Here is an 18,439-nt window from a genome sequence, read left to right on the forward strand (position 1 = left end):
TCCATCCTCTTTGGCCAGGGTGCATCATCTCTAGTTGGCTGCAAATCTTACCACTGCATGTCATCTGCATTGCTTTTATTCTCCAGCTCACCATGTTTTCCTTGTGTTTGGCATCTGTCATTTATTTGTGTCTCTGTCCCTCCCCCATTTCCCCTCTCATCCCCAGATGCACACGTGTGTAAGTCATTGGAGTGTATGACCCTCCTCTGCGATATTTTGTAGTAGAAATCATAAAATGTATGAGCTCTGTATGGTGGAAACTGGTTACCTGGAAAGGTTTTCATTTTTCTTGTTTTGCAAAGTTCTTTTTTAAAAAAAGATTTATTTATTTATTTATTTATTTATTTATTTATTTATTTATTTTAGAGAGAGGGAAAGAGAGGGAGAGAAACATTGATCAGTTGTCTTTTGCTTATCCCCAAATGGGGACTTGGTCTGCAACCCAGGCATGTGCCCTGACCAGGAATCAAACCAGTGACCTTTCTGTTTGTAGGGTGGAGGTCAGTTCATACAAGCCAGAGCAAGAAGTTCTTTTTTAATTTTCAGAAAGAGAAAGAGAAACGTCAATTTGTTGTTTCACTTATTTATGCATGCATTGTTTTTTTTTTCTTGTACGTGCCCTTACTGGGGATTAAACCTGTAACCTTGATGTATCAGGATGATACATACTGTAACCAATTGATCTACCTGGCCAGGGCCACAAAGGAGTTCTTAATAGTGTTTGTCTCTTGTTTCCTTCTCCCTCCACCCCCCTCAGGACTGTGCAGTGTGTTACAGTGACTGAAACCACCCACATTTAAAGATACATGCCTTTCATTTCAGATAACTAAGAACTTGGTCAATCGTTCTGCTGAGAAGAACAAGATGAAACTACAAAGAGTAAGACATTTTCCCTGATACAGAAAATTAACCTGCTGTGCTTTTTGCATTAAATATAAGCTAAAACCTTGCGCTTCCTTCAGCCCAGTTTTTACTTCTCCCAGTTTGTCCTGACCCTCATTGTGACTCTTGCTTCATTTTACATAACTGGGCATCATAGATTGTATCATTTTTAGCTTTGCTGAAGCCTGTCTTTGCATGTAGCCTCTCTAAGCTATTATTATCATCATAGTAATATTCGTGTATCCAGTTGTAGCTTAACATTGTCTACTCATGAACCTACTTCCTTTCCTTGCATAGCAGCCTCCTACAAATAAAGTTAATTAAGTTCCATTCCTTCCCAGGTGCTGTAGCATTTTGATGGCCCCTGCAGTGATGGGTGATTACTACTTAGTGGTGCATTGCAGGGTTGTGGGTTCTCTTATCTAGGGATCACCAAGTTTTGCACAAAGCAGTGCATGCAAGGTTTTTCTTACTACCATGAAAAACAGGGCCAGTGGACTTCTCCCTTTCTGTGCCAGCTCATGGCAGGGGTGCCAGTGAGAATTGGCTATGGTTCACCAGTGCTTCCTGTGCTGTCAACCTTATGGCAGCCTTTGGTTTTTGTGGGTCTGATTTTGATGGCTTCTTTAGAGTTTATCTTATTCTCCCCTGCAATTTTAGAGATGGCCACATGTGGGTGGAAGTGGAGACTGGACCCAAATATGGCTGAAGAGACCTATCTTATCTAATTGACCTTGATTTCCAGAGCCTTCTGCCTTCTTAATGAGCATTGGGGAGCTGCTAGTCTGATTTCTTGATCTAGACCAGACACTATCTTAAGTACCCTAAGTGTCAAGTGAAGATTCTGAGGATACTTGGCAAAAAGCAAACATTCATACATCTCGAAATAACAGCCTCCATGGCTTTTATTAAAACAATCAAAGGGTTATCAGGGCAAAGGGTAGAATATTCTCTCGAGACAAAGCATAATCATACACCCAGACCAAAAGTGGTGTTGTCGGGCTCCTCACCTTGGGAAGATCATCTTTGGTGGTGAATGTAATGGTCCTTGAAAATTACTCTGTGCTGTGTTAGAGGCTTACTGCCCTTCTGGTTACGTGAATTCTGTAATAACTCGGTGCCCCAGGCCACATGCCCGTTCTTTGGAGTAAGGGACTGATGTGCTGAAACAAGACGTGACCATCTTAGCAAATATTGAAGATGCTAGCTGTTTTCTCCTTACTTACACGAATTACTTTTCATCCTTTCTTCACATCTACCCTTCTTTGCAGATCCTAAGCAATAATTTTAAAGATTTAAAACAGTGAATATTTTGCTTGTATTTGTTAGTGCATTCTCAGCTGTTCCCTGCTGTTTTAAGTCTTTTTTCAGTTGGTGTCCTGTCCTGCCTCATCTAATCTTTCACTTTAAAAGAAATAAAATAACCCCTGTCATCTGGTATGGTTTAGGGGAAGACTGAAACAAAAGTGCTTTTGGTTTAAAGACAGGGAGGCAGCCTGGCTGGTGTGGCTCAGTGGATTGAGTGCTAAACAGCGAACCAAATGGTCGCTGGTTTGATTCCCTGTCAGGGCACATGCCTGGGTTGCAAGCCAGGTCCCCTTAGAGGGCGAGTGACGGGCAACCCCATATTGATATTTCTCTCCCTGTCTTTCACCCTTCCTTCCCATCTAAGAAAAAATAAATAAAAAATAAAATCTTTTAAAAAATGACAGGGAGGCAAAACTGTGTTTATCTTTATTTTACCACAGATTTCTGATTAAATAAATACAGTTCAAAAGAACAATGGGCACCCAGCACAGGCAGCCCAGGGTACGTAAGCTTTTTAAATTAAGTAAAAAGTTAACTGTTCCATGTGTAAAGAAGGTATTTTAAATGAATCTTATTTTAAATGGCCCATAAGTTCCTGTCACAATAGCTAATTCTCACAACAGAAGGAAATGTAGTAGAAAAATCACTTCTGTGTAAAGATTTTGACCATCGATCAGTCTTCTCCTAGATCTGGTGCCTTCTTTCTTTCCCTTTCTGCTTGAACTTACTATCCCCATGATACCGACCAGACCCTTCCTGGGAGGTCTGCAGGGGGCATAGCTGTCAAATTGTGTCTTGGCTGCAGGATAAAGAGCGTTTGAGCAAGCAGCTGAAGTTACAGGCCAAAAAAGAGGAAAAGGAGAAGCAGAAAGAGGAGGCCAAGCGGGTCAAAGAAGAAGCCAGAAAGAAGAGGGAGGAAGAGAAGGAGCTGAAGGAGAAGGAGAGGCGTGAGAAAAGGGAGAAGGAAGAAAAGGAGAAGGCAGAGAAGCAGCGGCTCAAGGAGGAGCGACGCAAGGAGCGGCAGGAGGCCCTGGAGTGAGCGTCCTCCCCTGGGGGCATGGGCAGTCTGGGGCACGGCCACTGCCTCCTTCCCTCTCCGTCTGTATCTTCCCCACGAAGGGGTCGAGGAAGCCAGAGCCCTGGTGCTCTCCCCGTTCTCCTCCCGCCTCTGTCTTCCAGACCTGTGCAGACTCCTAACTGACTAGTGGGTTCTCGTCCGGGAACACAGGCTTCATTTGTGTACGTCAGGCTCTGGTTGGCTGAAACCGAATTTCATGTCCCACAGGGCAAAGCTGGAGGAGAAGAGGAAAAAGGAAGAGGAGAAACGGTTGAGAGAAGAGGAAAAGGTAGACATCCTCCCAAGAACCTCCATATTCTGATCGGGTCCTTGAATTATCACAAATAGGGTTTTTTGCCTATTGCTGCCCCAGTGTTCCCTAAGTCATGGGAGGTCCAGAGGCTCCACAGGGACTGTCGTGTGTGTACATATGTTCCTGTAGCTTGTTGTCATGCTGGCCTGTCACATGCCTGCTAGCTTGATGCCCCAGACTTTCTGCTCAGCCAGCTGAGAGATTGAGGGGGTTTTAAAGATTAACATCGAAATAATGTTTCAACTTTAAAGTGTTGGGGTTTAGTTCTAGGGGCCTTTGTATGTTGCAGACACACACAGTTCCTGTTAATTTCCTCATCTTCTATTAAATTGCAGCGCATTAAAGCAGAAAAAGCCGAAATCACAAGATTCTTCCAGAAACCAAAGACTCCACAGGCCCCCAAGGTGAGCAGCAGCTTTCTCTGACCTTGGTTTTTGTTGCTGTTAGGCTCTTCCCCTGGAAAGACAAAAGAATATCTTCTGATCAGAGGGACCTTCTGTTTCTGTTAGAGCCCTAAAGTTCTCCCTATGTCCTTGAAAAGGCAAAAAGTGGCCATTTGCTAAAAGCCACGTGTTTAGAGGTTGCTTCTCTAAAGCAACAGTTTTGTGTAAGGAGCTGTGTTGGAAGATGTGAGAAAATCTAACCCTTATTCTTGAGACTTACACACAAGATGGGAAGCAAGATTCAGCATAAAGCAAGAGCCCAGAATTCCTCTTTTCTAGTCTGGCACCCAGTCACCTTCTGAAGCCACATTTGTTTGTGCAGACCCCAGATTCCGTTTCATTCTCCCTGTGTACTCCAGGGGTAACCTCTCTCCTCCATTGCAAGGGTTTCCTTCTAGGTATTTCTGCATTTAGATCCCTTTGTATATTTGTGCAATTATATACATATAAATCGGGATCTGAATATATAATGTTACTGCTTTGTTTGCATCACTGTAACATGGATTCTTGCCAGGTCGATACATGTGGGTCTATTTCATTCTTTTTCGTTGCTGCATAATGCTTCATGATGTGGATGGTGTCACTGTGTATAGATAACGTTCTCCTATCGATCCCCCCACCGGTGGTGCCATGAATGTCACTCACGTGCCTCTCTGCACAGGTGCCTGCCTTTTGGGTGGCCACCTGGAGGTGGGCTTGCTGCTAGGTCCAAGGGTATACACTTCAGTGAGAATGTAGTAGTGATTGTCCTGGTGCTCTCCCAAAAGGAAATGCTGGTGTATATTCCCCAAAACATGAAGATACTATCTTCTCTACCTGCCGCTGCCACCACTGGATGTGATAACTTTTTTAAAGCTTATCATAACAAATTTATTACCACACAGTTCTGCAGATCCAAAGTATGACAGTTTTCACTGGACTAAAGTCAAAGTGTTTTTCTTCTTCGAGATTTTATTTATTTAATTTTAGACAGAGGGGAAGGGTAGGAGAGAGAGAGACATCAGTGTGTGGTTGCCTCTCATGCGCCCCCTACTGGGGACCTGGTCTGCACCCCAGGCCTGTGCACTGCCTGGGAATCAAACCACAGACACTTTGGTTCTCAGGCCAGTGCTCAATCTACTGGGCCATACCAGCCAGGGCCATAAAGTCATAGTGTTTTACTTAGCAGGGCTGTGTTTCTTGTTGGAGACTCCAGAGGAGAATCTGTTTCCTCGTCTTTTTCATCTTCTAGATGTGCCTGCATTCCTTGGCATGTGGCCTCCTCCTCTGTCTTTGAAGCCATTGGCCCTGCATGTTTCACTTTACATTTTTCATGATGTCTAGTGTAGTTGAGCATGTTTATGATTTTGGCTTTTTTTTTCTTTTAAGAGAGAGGGGAATGAAGGGAAAAAGATAGGGAGAGAAACATCGATCATCTACCTCTCACACGTCCCCAACCAGGGACCTAGCCCGCAACCCAGGCATGTGTCCCAACCAGTAATGAACCAGCAAACCTTCAATGTGCAGGACAATGCTCAACTCACTGAGCCACACCAGTCAGGACCATTTGCCATGTTATTTCTTTACAGGATTGGCTTTCTGTCCTGGTCTCTAGGACTTGTTTATATAGCCAGGATTTTCATCCTTGGTGATATACACCACAAATACTTTCAGTCTGTTAACTTGCCTTTTTTTTTTAAGATTTTATTTATTTACTTTTAGAGAGAGGGGAAGGGAATAAAACATCGACCGCTCACCTCCTACATGTCCCCAACTGAGGACCTGGCCTGCAACTCAGGTGTGTGCCCTGACTGGGCATTCAACTGGCTACCCTTTGGTTTGCAGGCCAGTGTTCAATCCACTGAGCCACAGGTTTTCCTTTTTGTCTAGTTCCTCAGCTCAACCGGAACTCTGTGTGTTCATAGTGTGGGGCATGGCCCTTTCCCATATGGATGCTCAGTATTCCAAGTACTGCTTGTTAGAACAATCAGCTGGTTCTTGGCCTGGGGTGTATGTTGGCATCGCCAAGGAGCATTAAGGACACTGGGGACTTCTGGTCAAGATGGTGCATAGAAAGACCTGGCTCTCCTCCTTGCACAACCACATCAAAATTACAACTAAAATATAAAACAGTCATCACTCAGAACCATCAGAAATCAAGTTGAATGGAAGTCTGACAGCTGTAGAATTAGAGAACCTACATCCATCCAGACTGGTGGGGGGGCACAGATGCAGAACAGGCTGGTTTCATACCCATGTGTGGTGGGTAAAAATTCAGGAGGTATATCTCAGGAGTCCCAGTCTCACACCAAGCCTCCCCCTGTCCAGGGTTTCAGTGACAGGAAGATGCACCCCCACAACTTGTAGCTGCAAAAAGCAGTGTGGGTTGAGTTCGTAGAAGAAACTGCTAGAGACCCAAGCAGTTCCTCTTAAAGAATCCACACATGGCCCTGGCTGGTGTGGCTCAGTGGATTGAGCGTGGGCCTGCGAACCACACGATTGCAGTTCGAGTCCCGGTCAGGGCACATGCCTGGGTTGCAGGCCAGTTCCCCATTCCTGGCAGGGGACGCATGAGAGGCAGCCATACATTGATGTTTCTCTCTCTCTCTCTCTCCTTCCCTTTCCCTCTAAGATAAATAAATAAAATCTTTAAAAAAAAAGAAATATACTTCTTTCTGCAAAAAAAAAAAAAAAAAAGAATCCACACATGGACCCACCTACTCAGACTCACTCCCTCTAAGCTCTAGCACCAGGATAGCTGCTTAAAAGGCATACAGGCAGGAACTGGGGTGTCTGGCATCAAGGCGAGCAGAGGCCATTGTTCCTTTTCAGAGCCTTGCCCCCCACAGAACCACTGAGCTAGCAAGCTGGTGCTGTATCTGAGACTCCATCAACCTGTTTTACACTATTTGACCTTTTTTGGAGATCCCCAGATACTCTGCCCAACCCAGCTTACGGGTCAGCTCAAACTGCTTTTCCATATGAATGGCTGGCGTTGGCTCCTGCTGTACAACTTCCTAAAGCCTCTCAGACAAGCAACAGCTGGCCTCAGTGAGCTCCAGGCCCAGCACTAGCTGCAGCCAGCCTAGATTCACAGTTAGGCTGCCCCTGGGAATCTCCAAGCCGGCACACTTAGCAGCCATCTCAAATTGCTTTACAGCTTGGGCAAGGTGGCCATGAACAAAATACAGTGGGGGCTGACTTTGGCCTGCACCACCCGGAAATCCCAGGGTCAGTACATCCAGTGGATAGCTATGGACCATGTCAGGGCACCACCATCCTGCCCCTGCACAGCTGGTCCTCCACAGAGGGCGGTAGTAAGTGGTCACAGCCAATCCTAGCAACTGATTGGCCTGAGTAAATTCCTCCCATTGACCTGCCAACAGCAGTCAAGGTTCAACTACAAGAAGAGGGCTTGGTAGGGTCAGCCCGCACGAGTGGTGCACATTGGGTAACCAGCTTGGGTAATGGGAGAGGCTGTGCCACTGGACCCAGTACAACACCTACTATATAGTAGCCCATACTACCAAGACACGGAGTCAGAGCACCTCTACCTAATAAATGGAAACAAACGCAGGGGGGGCTGCCAAAACGAGAAAAAGAAACATGGCCCAAATGAAAGGACAGATCAAAATTTCAGAAACGGCAATCCATCAGCTGCAGAGTTCAAAACACTGGTTAAAAGGATGTTCAAGGAACTCAGAGAGGACCTCAGCAGCATGAAAATGATCCAGTCAGAAATGAAGGAAACACTAATTTAAATAACAATCTATAGGGAAACAGTGGAGTGGATGAAGCCTAGAATCAAATCAATGATTTGGAACAAAAAAATTAAGATGGTATAAGCAGCCTCTGCAACATTTGCATTGTAGAGGTGCCAGAAGGAGAAGAGAAAGAGCAAGAAATTGGAGATCTATTGGAAAAAATAATAAAAGGAAACTTCCCTAATTTGGTGAAGGAAATAGACATGCAAGTCCAGGAAGCACAGAACGTCCCAAAGATGGATGCAGAGAGGCCCACTCCAAGACACATCATGATTGAAATGCCAAAGGTTGAAGAGAAGCTTAAAAGCAGCAAGGGAAAAACATTTAGTTACCTACAGGACAGTTCCCCTAAGACTGTCAATTGATTTCTCGAAAGAAACTTGGCAGGCTACAAGGGACTGGAAAGAAATATTCAGAGTCATGAAAAGCAGGGACCTATATCCAAGATTGCTCTACTCAGCAAAGCCGTTCTTTAGAATAGAAGGGCAGATAGCTTCCCAAGACAAAAAACTAAAGGAGTTGATCATCACCAAACCATTATTATATGAAATGTTGAAGGGACTAATTTAAGAAAAAGATCAAACCTATGAACAATAAAATGGCAAAAATACATATCTGTCAACAATTAAATCTAGAAAACAAACTAAGCAAACAAGAACAGAGACAGAATTATGGATTTGGGGGGAGCCTTTTGATGGTTGCCAGATGGGAATGGGGTGTGGGGGAATGGGTGAGGAGATGAGAGAATTAAGAATTACAGCCCTGGCTGGTGTAGCTCAGTGGATTGAGCGTGGGCCTGCGAACCAGACGATGGCAGTTCGATTCCCAGTCAGGGCACATGCCTGGGTTGCAGCTAGTCCCCAGTGGGGGACACATGAGAGGCAACCATACATTGATATTTCTCTCCTTCTCTCCTTCCCTTCCCCTCTAAAGATAAATGAATAAAATTTTTAAAAAAAGGAAGTACAAATAGGTGGTTACAGAGTAATCATGCGGTGTACAGTATAGGAAATGGAGCAGCCAAAGAACTTACATGCCTGACCCATGGACACGAACAATGGCGGGATTGTTTGAGAGTGGGGAGTGCTCGATGGGGGGAGGCAAAGGGGGAAAATCAGGACAACTGTAATAGCATAATCAATGAATTACAAAAAAGAAAACACTGGGGTGTGGGTCCCATCCTGTAGAACACCTTGGGCCTGGCATGGGCATTAGGGTTCCTCACCATCCCTGCATTACCCTATTGTGGGGCCACGAGGAGGGTCGCTGGCCTCGGCCACTCTCCTTGCTAATGTGGAAGGTTGGCCTTCTTACATTGGGCTTCATAGACATAGAATGTCCTCATTTTCCATGCCCTCGTATGCTGCCAGCTTTGGGGTCCGCTGACACACACATTAATGGTGCCGAAGGAGCCTGAGCAGGGAAATCAGACCTCCTGGAATTTACAGTGGGTGGTTCTTAGAACACAGACACCAGTGTTTCAGGGTCATGTCTGCCTTTAGTGTTGAAACTGACCCTGTGTTGAAGGTCATCTTGTATCACAAAAGTGTGTCTCTCGGTAAGCTGGTCACTCTCCAAGTCTTAGTTTCCTCACCTGATAGCACAGGTCTTAATTGTCTTCTTTTTTTCTTTACTTTTAAAGGAAAGTCAGATTTATTGAGGTGTAATTTACAGTAAGTTCTCCATTGAATGAGTTTCAACAATGTATGAAGCCGCACAGCAACTGCTGCAGTCAAGATCTGCAGTGTTCACATCATTCCTCATGGCTCCCTTGTAGCTAGTTCCCTCCTTCCCTCACCAGCCTATGGCCATCGCTGCTCTGTCCCTGTAGTTTTACCTCTTCCAAAAACCTGTATTAATGGCATCACATGGCATCTCTCCTTTGACTTACCCACCCAGACACCTCTGCTGAGTGACCTCCACTGCCCAGGTGTGCCATCACGTCTTATCTCCATTTCAGACCCTGGCCGGCTCCTGTGGGAAGTTCGCCCCTTTTGAAATTAAAGAGAACATGGTCCTCGCCCCTCGTTGTCGGATTGCCTTTGACCAAGACCTCTGTGATCAGTTAGACCAGCTCCTGCAGCAGCAGAGCGACAACTTCTCCTTCCTGAAAGATCTAAAAGGCCGGCAGCCTCTCAGGTCTGGACCCACTGTGGTTTCTAACCGGAATTCAGAGTTTTTAAACAGGTTAGTGCCCTGGAGACCGTCCTTTGCCTGTTGGAGAAGCCAGAGCGCAGTGGGCCTAGCTATAGATTCTGGTCCACTGCTGACCCACTGTGGCCTTGGGCCAGTCGTCTCCCTCCCATGTCTCCAGCCCTAAGTTCAGAGTTTTGTCTGACCTCTCTTCTGGCTTCCTGTGAGCCTCTGAGATCTCTGAGGTGTGCTTTGGGAGTGCAGACAGCCTGTTCAGCGTCCCAGTCTCTCCTGGGAGGGATCCATTTCCATGCTGGCCTCCCTGGAGGGGTGTTCCCCTGCTCTTGGCTGATGGACATTTTCCTCATGGCCCTGCTCACAGGCATGCTGTGGGGAGCAACATGGCAGCACTCTTGTTTCTCCTTGTGTTGTGTCTCTGGAATGAATGTTCTTAGCCCTCTCTAGGGGCAGGTGGTGTTGCTGCTTGATGGTTACCTGCCCTTGTAGACTGTTCGTGGCCTGCTTCTTTGGGAAGACTAGGTGATCACATTGCTGGGGAGGCATATGACTGAGCGCAGTGTCTTACCCTTCAGTGATGTGGTGATTGTGGAGAGCAGCAAAGTAGATGGCATTCCTGAAAGGAAAAAGTTTGGAAGGATGAAGCTCTTACAGTTTTCTGAGAATCACCGACCTGCATATTGGGGGACGTGGAATAAGAGGACGACAGTCATCCATCCAAGGGACCCTTGGGCCCAAGATAGGGTGAGCATGCAAGCCGAAGTGCCAGTGGTCTGGGCACACCTGTGTTTCAGTTTTTTCTTCTCGGTTTGTCTTTGTTTACACTGGTCTCTCATTCCGTAAGTATTCTAGCTTCTCTGCTCTGCCATTTTTTCCCAACCCTGAAAGATGGCAGTGATGCACTGCGTTTCTGTTTTCTCAGAAGCTCCTGGACTATGAAGTAGACAGTGATGAAGAGTGGGAAGAGGAGGAGCCAGGAGAGTCTCTCTCTCACAGTGAAGGGGTGAGTGCAGACCTGGAATGATCTCGGCTTCCACCAAAGGACCACAGCAGCCCTGGGCTCCATTCCCTCATGCAGCTTCTCTGTCATCTACAGAGTTGTCTGAACATGTCAGCCAACGACTCACATCTGGGTTTCCAGCTTTTCTTGGAACACCGTATTTGGCAACACTAATCTGCCTGGCAGTAGTGGGTTGTTACCTAGCACAGTCGCCCCTTCTAGATGGGCCCATCCACCCTCTGATTCACCCAGGTCTCCACCACTCCCTCTTGACTTACCAGGTGACTTCAGTCCTTGGTGTGCTGCCTGGCCCTCATCCCCCGCTGCAATACAGTGGAATTAGTTCATGAGGTTTTGGTTGATCATTTCTTATATGTGCCTTGACTGGGGATCGAACCTGCAACCTTGGTGTATCAGGACAACACTCTAACCAACTGAGCTACCTCGCCAGGGCCCACAGATTGAAAGGGTTTTTTTTAACCTCATTTTGTTTTTTAAAGATTGTATTTATTTTGGGGGAAGGGGGAAAGGGAGAGAAACATTAATATGTGGTTGCCTCTCATGCGCCTTCATTTGGGACTTGGCCCCCAACCCAGGCATGTGCCCTGACAGGGAATCAAACCAGCGACCCTTCGGTTTGCAGGCTGGCACTCAATCCACTGAGCCACACCTGCCAGGGCTACAAATTTAAACTTTTAATAGAGCATATATTATTTCCATGTGTGAACATACTTTTTTTTTTAAGGATGATGATGATGAAGTAGGAGATGATGAAGACGAGGATGATGGTTTTTTTGTGCCCCATGGGTACTTGTCTGAGGACGAGGGAGTAAATGAGGTGAGTGGGTGCATGGGGAGGTGGCTATTCAAAGAGGAGCTTGATCTGGGGCCAGAACTTGGTGGCTGTTAACCTGGGGACGGTGCTGATGGGTCCCAGCCCACCCACGGCTGATCCCACATGTATCTTGCTCCTCAAAGCTCTGAAGGTAATGCCCAACATGTGGTCATGGGTGGGAATGCTGGACCCTGTGCTGGGGTTGGTCAGGGAGGTGGGAGAGAGTTCCCAGTGATGGGAGGGGTTGAGAAGAAACCCCGGACAGGGGTTGACTGTGGTTCATGGGTCAGCTTGGCAAACATTTTTTTTAACATGTGTCTAGCTGAAGTGTAATTAACATACAGAACATTCACATTTTAATTATTCAGTTTAATGGGTTTTAATAATCAGCAACATCACCACCTGAAATAAAATATAGAACTTTCCATCTCTCCAGAATGTTCCCTCAATTCCCCTTCAAGTTTAGCCCACCACCACCAAAACCACCATCTTTGAAATGTTGCCACATGGTTGAACTTTGGCATAAGCCATTTGTAGGGCTCTGAAGGCCTGTCAACTGTGGTGTTGGGGTAGTGGTGAAACAGTGACGGGTGTAGTAAACTGTAGAATGACTTTGTCTCAAAGTCAGACTTAATGGGGATGAGTCCCATCTACATTTCTGACCAGTGAGGCAGGCTGGTGTCTTGTGGGGCACATAAGCATCTCTGTCTTAGTGGTATCATCTGTTGTGGGAGAGGCCCGGCCCTGTGGCTATACTGGGCGTCTGATTCTGGGTTGAGTTCTACAGCTCCCAGGGTCATGTGTTAACCTGAAAACCAAGAGTGGATTTGGAGGCCTCTTGTACACCTGTGACTTGTCATAGCCAGACAGGATAGATGCATCTAAAGAGCCAAAAGTACTGATTATCATTCAATCTAGAGAAGCTTTCTGCACGTTTCATCTCTTGTAATATCAGAGAAGGGACAACTAGGACATGGTGGGAACCATGAAGTTGCTGTTTCTGCCTTGGCCCTGACTCTTGGAATAACTGCCCCCAAATGCTCTCTCCTTCACTGTCCTCGAGGCTGGGGCTGCAGTGCAGTGCCTGGGGTGGAGAGGAGTGGGGACCCTGAGTAAGCATCTGCTCTCTCACCTGCAAGGAATGTGCTGACCCCGAGAACCACAAGGTCCGCCAGAAGCTGAAAGCCAAGGAGTGGGATGAGTTTTTAGCCAAGGGAAAGCGGTTCCGCGTGCTCCAGCCCGTGAAGATTGGCTGCGTCTGGGCGGCAGACAAGGATGACAGCGCCGACCTGAAGGTGCTAGAGCAGTTCACGGCGTGCCTTCTAGAGACAGTTCCCTCCGAGGAGGAGCAGACGCCCAAGGCCTCCAAGAGAGAGAAGAGGGACCAGCACAGTGAGTGCTGGCTTGGGGCAGGGGCAGAAGGGGGTCAGGCTCCCACCTGCTCCAAGGCCCAGGTTGGTCCAGGGCCAAGGGCAGACGACTTAGGCGAGTGGATTAATAATTTAGAAGTTCTTTCAGTAAATCACAAAGGCCAGCAGTTGCTGGGCACTTCTGTTTCTTCTGTGGTATTCATAATAGCAATACAAGGTAACTAGTTTAATTAGCCAAATTTACCAACAGGGAGGGACACAGGTCCAGAATGCTTGGCCCAGGGTTACTCACATCCCTCACCTCTGTGCCTCCTCGCTCTTCAAAGCTGGGGAGGACCAGTGACAGAATCAGAGCACGATGACCGTGGCTGAGGAAACACAGGTGCATAAAGTCAGACATGATAGTTGTATCTGAATGAATCTGCCTTGTGAGGTTTGCGCTTCACAGAATCTCTTCTGGAGCAAGTTTATGTGTCTTGAATCTACTCTTAATAGGCCACCTGAAGCTGATTGTGTCCCTCAATTTTGGTGACACGTTCAGGTACCATGTGCAGTGTTTATGGCTTTTCTCCCCGTGTCTGACACCCACCCGTACCCCCTCTCTCCCCACTAGTCTTGGCCCAGTTGCTTCCGCTGCTGCACGGGAACGTGAACGGGAGCAAAGTCATCATCCGGGAATTCCAAGAGTGCTGCCGCCAGGGGCTGCTCAGCAAGGATGCTGGCAGTCCTGAGAGCAGCTCCGCCAGCCCTCCGAGCCCTGGCTCTTCCCGCCCACAGACCCCCACCACCAGTGAGGACAACACGGTCCCCTCCAAGGCCAGGCTCAAGCGGATTATTTCTGAGAACTCAGTGTATGAGAAAAGGCCCGATTTCAGGATGTGCTGGTACGTCCACCCACAGGTGCTGAAGAGCTTTGATCAGGAGCACCTGCCTGTACCGTGCCAGTGGAATTATGTCACCATGGTGCCCTCGGCCACCAGGGAGGACAGTGGCACTGTCCCGGCTGCAGGGCCCAGCCAGGGGACACCCGTCTCGCTGAAGAGGAAGTCAGCAGGCAGCATGTGTATCACCCAGTTCATGAAGAAGCGCAGGCATGACGGGCAGGTAAGCAACGGGGGGCCGGAGGGCCTGGGTGGGGCAGGCAAGTCCCTAAAGTGGCTTTTTTATTTTTAATAAAGTTTGTTTTTTAGGGCAGTTTTAGATTTACAGCAAAATTGAGGCAACGAAATTGTCCAAAATTAAGGAGAAGGTACAGAGATTTCCCATATTACTACCCCGTAACACACACACAGCCTTCCCACCATGAACATCCCTGCAGAACTGTATGCTTTTTAAGAGGTGAGGAACTCACATTTGACATGTCATTGTCATCCACAGTCCATAGCTGACATTAGGGTACACTGTTAGTGTTGTCTATTTTATGGCTTTGGACGGATGTGTAATGATGTGTATCCACCATTACAGTATCACACAGAGTAGTTTCATGGCCCTAAAAATCCTGTCTTGCCTATTCCATCCTCCGTCCTAACCCTTAGCAACTGCTGATCCATCTCTGTAGTTTTGTCTCTTTTAGAATGTCACATCATTGGAATCATACAGGATGTAGGCTTTTCAGATTGACTCTTTTACTTACTTATATCCCTTCATGGGTCCTTTATGTTGTCTTTTCATGGCTTGATGGCTCCTCAGTTTAGGTTTCTCACTTTAGGCCAGCTACACGTTTTGGTGAAGGTGTGGTAGGAGCTGAGTCTTCCGCGCACACCCAGAGCCCTCTTCCGGAGAGTGGTGCTGCTCTGGGAGCTGTGCTCTGCAGGCCACAGCCAAGGCGATGGAGAAGGAGAATCCGTGTGCACCCTTCACTCCCTGCTGCAGCCCCCCGCGCCTCTGAGATGAGTTACTGTGCAGCTTAGAAAATAAAGTGATTATCAGGGTGAGGAGGCAAGAGAAATTAAATTGGCCCTGAAATGGTGTCTGTCCATCATAAACCTTCAGCTGTCACAGCAAGAGGCACCATCAGAACATCCGAATGTCAGCTGTTACTCCCCAGAACCCTGGGCCAAGTGCCTTGTGTGCATAGCTCTGCCTGCCAGCAGACTCAGCTTGGTGCCATGGGGAGCCCACTGGGTCAGGAGACAGGGGCCCCCAACCCACAAACACTGCTCTTCCTGGACCTCAGCCCGAAGTGATAAGCTTCATTAGATCAGATGTTTGAGCCACGCAGAACCTTCAACAGTCGATCTCATTGTTACCCCAAATAGTCTTAGGAGGGACTCATGTGGCTGCTGTGGTTGAAACAAGCTGGGGGCTCCTCATTTGAAAATGGGGGGTGCTGGAAGACACCCTTCATGTGAGCTCACGAGCAGCCTTCACAGGCCTTTGCCCTGTCGGCCCTCCCTCAGGCGCCTTCGTGCCGTTGTTTGCTTCTTTGGTGTGGAATCCCGCATGGTCTTGAGTGGGAACACGGCTGCATTCCTGAGCCCCGCTTCCCTTGTGATCATCCTCATTCGTGTTTATAACCCGTGTTGCCCTGCGTAGAAAACGGTGGTTTTGCCCCGTTACCAGGCATTGTCCCAGGCACTATATGTGAATGCCTGCATTTCATTGATGGTAAGAAGCTTTATTCTATAATTGAGGCCTCCAGGAATTAATTAGGCCAGGGTGTGCCCTCCCAGGTAAGAGGTAGATATGGGAGAAAGGTATGCCTGGGGATCAGTGGAGCAGATCATGTCACCCAAGGATACACACAGGACAGTGGCTTAATGATACAGTCGGTGTAGACTCAGTTCCTTGCTGCAGATCACTCCCTTGGAAGGGGGTTAAACCCTTAGGAGATCTGGGCATGCTCGCCCCCGCAACTCTGATTCAGTAAGGTGGTAGGGGCCTCAAGTCTGCATTTCAAAGCCCCTTCTCAGGGATTCCTATGGGAAGGGTCCAGGACCATTGCATGGGCCAGCACAGTGGGTACTGGCTCTTTGGATGTTCTGGGAGCTGTTCTATGGGCCATCAGCCTCACCCCTACTCCTTGGAGCACTCAAGCTACAACAGCCTGCTTGACAGCACTGGATCCCCAGAACTATGTTTGACCTCAGGTAACAGCCCCTGTGTTGTGGGAGTTTATCTGCAGCAACAAGTCCTGAGCTTGTGTAACCTCCTAGTCCAGTAGCTGAGTCCTCCTCTCTCCAGCTCCCTCCTTCCTTAGCGTGTGGCCTGCCAGCAGGCTGAGTGTGGCTGAACCCTCCCTGGGGAGACAGCCCATTTAGCTGGAAAGGGACACCCACCCCAGACGACTTCTACCTGTATCTTTCTGGCCCAAATACTTAGGCATAGCCACTGCGGGTTGCAAGAGAGGCTGAGAAATGAGACCTGACCACCCTCCTCCCCCAACAAAACTCCAGTTCTGTCTTGGGCAGGGGCGCTGCATGAGCAAACCGCGCCTACCCACAGTGGGAGACCGGTGTAACTTTCTAAAAGGGAGGACTGGAGGGGCATGTGGAGCACTTCCTCCTGCATTTTGGTAAAGCTGCTAACTAGTGTTTCTGCACCATTGGAAGTAGTTGGAGCTAAACTATGAATGCGTGTGAATGTTTTAAAATCTTTATTTAGATTTAAATTATCATGAACCCTGGGGTTACGAGGTATTACCAGAAGAGTCTGCACTTGTGGATGATTGAGACGCCAGCCAGCTCTGCCACCAAAAGTCTGTGGCACCAAGGTGACTCAGATCTGGGCCTTGGTTTTATTTTAAAATGGGGAGAGGTTCTGCCTCTCCTTTCCAGTCAGATCTATTCTACTATCAAAGGAAAACTAAGACAACAGGGGTTATGCAGCCATAGTTCTTAACAGCTGCCAAATGTCTCCCTGCCTGTTCCACACGTTCCCCCCTTTCCGTCTCTGCATCCGCTGCATGCGGCGGCAACAGTGGGGTGAGGAGCTCTCTCGTCACAATAAGCTGCTGGCCTCTCAGCACAACGAACTCAGTCACCCAGAATTCCCACTGTAGAGTAACCTGTCCTGTGCATGCAGGGTTATGGTGGGCCCCCTAAACTTATGTTTCTTGTTTGGAGGGTCCAGTGACCAGGAAAAGCTATGAAATGTCTGTTCCTTTTGTTTAACAGATCCAAACAAACACTCCCAACTCTGCATAGTTGAGAGCTGAACTCTGCTGTTCTTGGTCAGTCAGTTCTTTAGAACAGGTTGTTAGAATCGCCCTCAGCATCCTACCGTGGCAGCTCCTGCATTTGCTCTGGGGGCTGTTCCTGTCTCAGTGACCCTCCAGCCACCACGGAGCCTGGCTGTGGAGCATACACACCGGGAACTGATGCTGCTGCAAACTTGAGCCCAGTCTTCCCAGTGCGCCCAATGTTCAGGCCAGGAACCCAATGTGCACATCTTGCTCTTTCATCCCTTTTCCAGGCAAACAGGGTTTTGTAGCAGAGGAATTTTGAAGACTTTTTGAGAAGTAGCCCTTCTGTTGAAATCTGATCCTACCTCCTCTTCTTCCTTTGATCATTTACAGAAAGATCATTTACTCCTGTGGGAGGTCGATGTTTAAACTCGGTCCTGCTACTTCCCGTCTTGCCCTCTGTCCCCTCTGCTGAATGCCAGTGAAAACAGCCCAGGGTCTTGTTGGAAACTCTAGCCCCACTCTCCCCTGTCTGTCCTGACTTCTCTCTGGTTAATCTGGTGGCATACCTACCGCACAGGCCAAACCGGTTCGAGCATAAATTCAGAGTTGTCAGGTCTCAGACGGAAGGGACAGAAAGCACTGACCAACTGAGCTCTCAGCCATTGGTATCAAATAGTAAATGTAGAGAAAGTGTGTGCCTTATCAATTTTCCTTTCAAACCAAACCAGAAACCCAGACTTTTAATTCAAAACAGTTCACAAATTATATTTTAGTAAGGTAAATGTGGTGGTAGTTTTCAGAACTTCACTGGAGGGAACTCCTCAAGGTTTCCTTTGGTCACTGGCCATCAAATGGATTCCTTCCGTGTGTTGCTGAAACAGGTAGAGGGGTCAGGCGTGTGGGCACCTGTAGCAGGAGGGGTCACATACTGGTCTGCCCCGAAGTGCCTGGACTGACAGCCCATGCCCCCATGTCTATTCAGGTAGGAGCTGGGGACCTGGATGGCTTCCAGGCAGACACGGAGGAAGAGGAGGAAGAGGATGGCGACTGTGTAATGATGGACATCTCGGATGTTGCTGGTGAGAGCGGCCCCAGAGCCTCCTCCCATGGACTGGCAGCTGCAGGGAAGGCACACACCCTCAGACTTCTTAACTGGCTCTTTTGCATAATGTACTTAAAGGCACTGGGTGGGCTGGTCTAAGGGTGGGGGT

At 47.9% G+C, this 18,439-nt stretch overlaps 1 protein-coding gene across 2 annotated transcripts in view; it reads left to right on the forward strand.

The window, feature by feature from the left end:
• CHAF1A (chromatin assembly factor 1 subunit A) overlaps window positions 1-18,439 on the forward strand; it is a 35,130-nt gene that overhangs the window by 15,700 nt on the left and 991 nt on the right. The window contains exons 4-14 of one of the 2 annotated variants that reach the window (XM_037042595.1): window positions 823-879; window positions 2,996-3,225; window positions 3,476-3,536; window positions 3,896-3,964; window positions 9,707-9,933; window positions 10,473-10,641; window positions 10,820-10,900; window positions 11,643-11,735; window positions 12,872-13,124; window positions 13,716-14,206; window positions 18,211-18,307. In XM_037042595.1, coding sequence (XP_036898490.1) covers window positions 823-879; window positions 2,996-3,225; window positions 3,476-3,536; window positions 3,896-3,964; window positions 9,707-9,933; window positions 10,473-10,641; window positions 10,820-10,900; window positions 11,643-11,735; window positions 12,872-13,124; window positions 13,716-14,206; window positions 18,211-18,307 — 1,828 coding nt within the window. The remainder of the gene's footprint in view (window positions 1-822; window positions 880-2,995; window positions 3,226-3,475; window positions 3,537-3,895; window positions 3,965-9,706; window positions 9,934-10,472; window positions 10,642-10,819; window positions 10,901-11,642; window positions 11,736-12,871; window positions 13,125-13,715; window positions 14,207-18,210; window positions 18,308-18,439) is intronic. The other variant, XM_037042596.1, reaches the window with a different exon arrangement.

The sequence above is a fragment of the Sturnira hondurensis genome, unplaced genomic scaffold (assembly GCF_014824575.4).
Source record: "Sturnira hondurensis isolate 20B ecotype Veracruz unplaced genomic scaffold, ASM1482457v3 Scaffold0003693, whole genome shotgun sequence".
NCBI lineage: Eukaryota > Metazoa > Chordata > Mammalia > Chiroptera > Phyllostomidae > Sturnira > Sturnira hondurensis.